The following is a 3426-nucleotide window of genomic DNA, read 5'->3' as shown; positions in this document are numbered from 1 at the left end:
AATGTCTCCTCTTCAGACAGTCTCCAGTTAGCATTTCAGGGTGATTATTCCCCGACTCAGCTGTAACTTCCAGTTTGGTTTTGGGAAGCATTGCAAGCAAGATAAGATCCCTTTATTCTGCTGCCATCTTCCTAAATGCCAGGACATGGACCTGTTCATATGCCCTCCATTATATGCCACTGAGCTCCATTTCCTTGTGCTGTTGAGGTCCAAGCTCAAAACCAGATAGGGAGTCAAGACCTAGCTGGCTGCAGCTCGCTGGGCTCTAGTACTGCTGCTGCACTTCCACACCACACTGCCTGCTGCCCCCATCACTTCTGCCTCTGGTCCCCATGACTGCCACAGTTAGTAGCTGATGTACAAAGTTTCTTCATGAAAGTGTCTGCTCCCCAGTGCCACAAGAAAGCTTTAGGCTCTTTTCCATTCAGGTTGATTTGGAAGAAGATTCCTCTTGCCAGAGGACCTTTATAGCTCCTCCTTGTTCAACCTCATACTGTAAAATTATCTTTGTCTTGTATATCCCAAGTTTCCCTACAGTTTGTGTAGGTATGGATTTTCCATACCATTCTTCTCTGATACTCCATGGGCCCTTTCATTTGTTCATTCATTTATCCATTCATTTATGGAAAATTTAACACTATAATTTCTCTAATTTATCCATTTATTTTTCCTTCTCTTTCTTTTGGGGATTCCAATTTTTGTACACTTCTACTTCTATTCCCCATATCAATTGGTGTTTCCTTTATCTATTTTTCTGATCTTCCCTTTTCCTTCTGGGAAATGACCTCAATCTAGTCCTCATGTGTTCCATAACTCTGTGTGTCCTTTCTGCTATCTTATCCTATCTCTCTTGTTCTTCATATCAATTATATATTTCACTTGTAATATTGCCACTTGGTTACTTCTTATTTCTTTGTCTTAATATACCTAACATCCCTTATCTTTTAAAATGTTTATTAATACAATTTAAAAATTTTAGTCCATTCTAATGTTTATGCTTTTTATGGAATCTATAATCTATTATTTTTTTATCTTTTGAAATCATTGTACTTCTCAGAATATCTTTTTTAAAAATTTATTTTTATTGTTGAAAGTATTATAGGTGTTCCCCTTTTTCCCTCATTGATCCCCTCCACCCCACATCCACCTCACCCCCAGGCCTTCCCCATACCAACATCTGGATCCATAGGTTATGCATATAAGCATGCAAGTTCTTTGATTAATCTCTCCCCTTTTACTCCCCTACCCCCACCTTCCCTATGAGATTTCTCAGTAAATCTGGGGATACTTCTACATAGAAAAATTTTCAAAGAGTTGATATAGTATACGTCCCATCTTCCCTTCTCAATTTACTAAAAGCTAAAATTGTAAGGGCTGAAACAGACAAAAGGTCATACTGCCTAGCATTTATTGATCTTGCTGTTATTAGAGTATAGTAAACTATAGAAGGAGCTACTTGGTCCCTCGCACGAACTTTTTAAAAAGCTTACAAAGGTTGCCTTTGTGTTCGAAGTTGGCAAAAAGGAATGAGGATAAACTGATGTTGGCTGTTTACAGAGCAGAAACCACTATATAGAGTCCATCTGAGATGTAGCCTTAAAGGTACTTTATCTATAAAGATACCTGACTCAGCTAGATGAAATAAGTCACACAACTGCTTCCTTTTCACTTCCTCAAGGTTGTTTTCTCGACCTGGTTTCACATATGATTGTTTGGCAAATGGTGTTAGGTTATCTGGAGGTTTGAGGAACATTCTGCTTATTACCAAGAGCTAATTAAAGACGGAATGAATTAAGGGAAGCTGGTCACACAAATACCTAGCAGTAGAGCTGGAAAAAAAGCACCTAATCCTCCACATGATGGATTTTTACAATAGCAATGAGATCCAAAAGCCTTCATATCTAGTTTATGCAACACCTAAGAATACTTGCTCCAGTCCCTATTAAATCAGTTATAGTTTAGGAATTACTGTGGATTAATCCTTGATTTGGTGCCTTTGTGGCCAAAGGAAGGGATTCTTATGGCCTTTGGAGCACCCTGTTGCAGTCGTTGCCTCCCTCGGATTAAGCACTCTGTATACCACTGTTCCTGCTGCAGCTGATGCTTCTGATTTTGTAAGTGGCGTTGGGTGGCCTGCAACTCCTGGCAATGCTGGGACTGCTGTGCTAAGTCCTTGTGTAACCCTTGGTTCTCTCTGAGAACATCGCAGCAACACTCAAAAGCAAGTCCCTTTGCTACCACCTCCAGGGCCTTGGCCTTCTTTTTCAACTCCTTTTTTTCTCTTTTTCCCAACAGATTTACGTCTGGCTCACTTAGTTGCTTCTCCAGTAATGCTTTTTCCTGGAGGTACTGAGCATAGGCCTTTGCAATTGTCTCAGCTCGGGCTTTCTTTAGCTCTTCCTGTAATGTCTGCATTTCTCTGTCCTGTTTCTCTTTTACTAGAGAAATGTCCTTCATTGCCCTTAATTGATGCTTCAAATCAAATTCCTTCTTTTCCTTCTCTAAGATCTGTTTTTGAAACTCCAAAGTTTGTTTTGCATATTTGGAGGCTAATTCTTGTCTCCTTCGTTGGATTTCCCCACTTTCTTGTGCATAGTTGTCCCACAGCTTGTTGATTTCCTTTCTATACTCTTCAGTTTTGTTGGTCAAGTGATCTAGCATGAATTTAGTGTCAGCCTGGACATGGAACTTTTCATTGAGTAGCAGCCTGGTTTCCTCCAATACCTCTTTTTGTTGGATTTGAGCTTCTTTTATTTGCTTGTCCAGCTTCAACAGTTCCACTGTCTTTTCCATAAGTAGCATCGCTGCCCTTGTTGGCTTCTCTGGCTTCAAAAAATTACTTATTATACTAAGATAGCAGGTAGAGGGAATACTGAAGTCCTCAACAACTTTGCTCCCATAGTTCAACTCTTCATCCAACAGGTCACTGAGAGCGACAGACGCCAACGAGGTGGTGGTAGAGGCCTGCAACTCACGCAGAAGGCGGCTATGTGTAGAAAGTGTTTGGGATTTCTGGAGTCTGGGCTCAGCCAGAGTCTGCACAGTCCAGCACGCCCGCGGGTCACAGCGCAGCCCAATCCTGCCCTGGGTGGACCTGAGAGGCGCCCCACTCCCACCAGCGGGGCGCACTGATGTGAGCCGCGCTCCTGTCCTCCGCGGCACGTTGGTCCTCAGCGGCACCGCAGCCCTGGGCGGTGCAGCCCTGGCACTCTGGTCGCCAGGGGCCCTGGTCCCTGCTCCCTGGGTGCTTACAGTGAACCGCACGCCCTTCTTCCTCAAGCGGAGGCAATACCCCAGGGTGCTTCTGTAGCCGGGCTGTCCAATGGAGCGGGGCCCCTGCGTCTTCAGGGCTGTCCCGACCACGCTGAGCTTGCTCTCCTGGGACCAGCTGAGGTTCTGGTCCCAGTACCGCCAGCTCCCCGCCAT

The 3426-nt window shown here is 43.8% G+C and overlaps 1 protein-coding gene across 1 annotated transcript; it reads right to left on the bottom strand.

Moving 5' to 3' along the window:
- Window positions 1-1958: 1958 nt before the first annotated feature.
- Window positions 1959-3426, bottom strand: LOC107530142 (coiled-coil domain-containing protein 121). Its single transcript, XM_087813689.1, has 2 exons — window positions 2026-3426; window positions 1959-1994 (listed from the first exon to the last, which is right to left on the bottom strand). Exons 1-2 carry the CDS (start codon window positions 3424-3426, stop codon window positions 1959-1961), a joined length of 1437 nt encoding a protein of 478 aa, XP_087669815.1.

The sequence above is a fragment of the Miniopterus natalensis genome, chromosome 2 (assembly GCF_054644295.1).
Source record: "Miniopterus natalensis isolate mMinNat1 chromosome 2, mMinNat1.hap1, whole genome shotgun sequence".
NCBI lineage: Eukaryota > Metazoa > Chordata > Mammalia > Chiroptera > Miniopteridae > Miniopterus > Miniopterus natalensis.
Note: the sequence above shows the minus strand (reverse complement) of the source record. Positions and strands in the feature narration are given on the sequence as shown.

Bases quoted from the DNA above. Each gene is read 5' to 3' on its own strand.
- LOC107530142 (XM_087813689.1), bottom strand. From the start codon at position 3,426: ATGGCGGGGAGCTGGCGGTACTGGGACCAGAACCTCAGCTGGTCCCAG. The intron at 1,995-2,025 runs GCCATAAGAATC...TTGGCCACAAAG, and splicing joins TGCAACAGGGTGCTCCAAAG to GCACCAAATCAAGGATTAAT.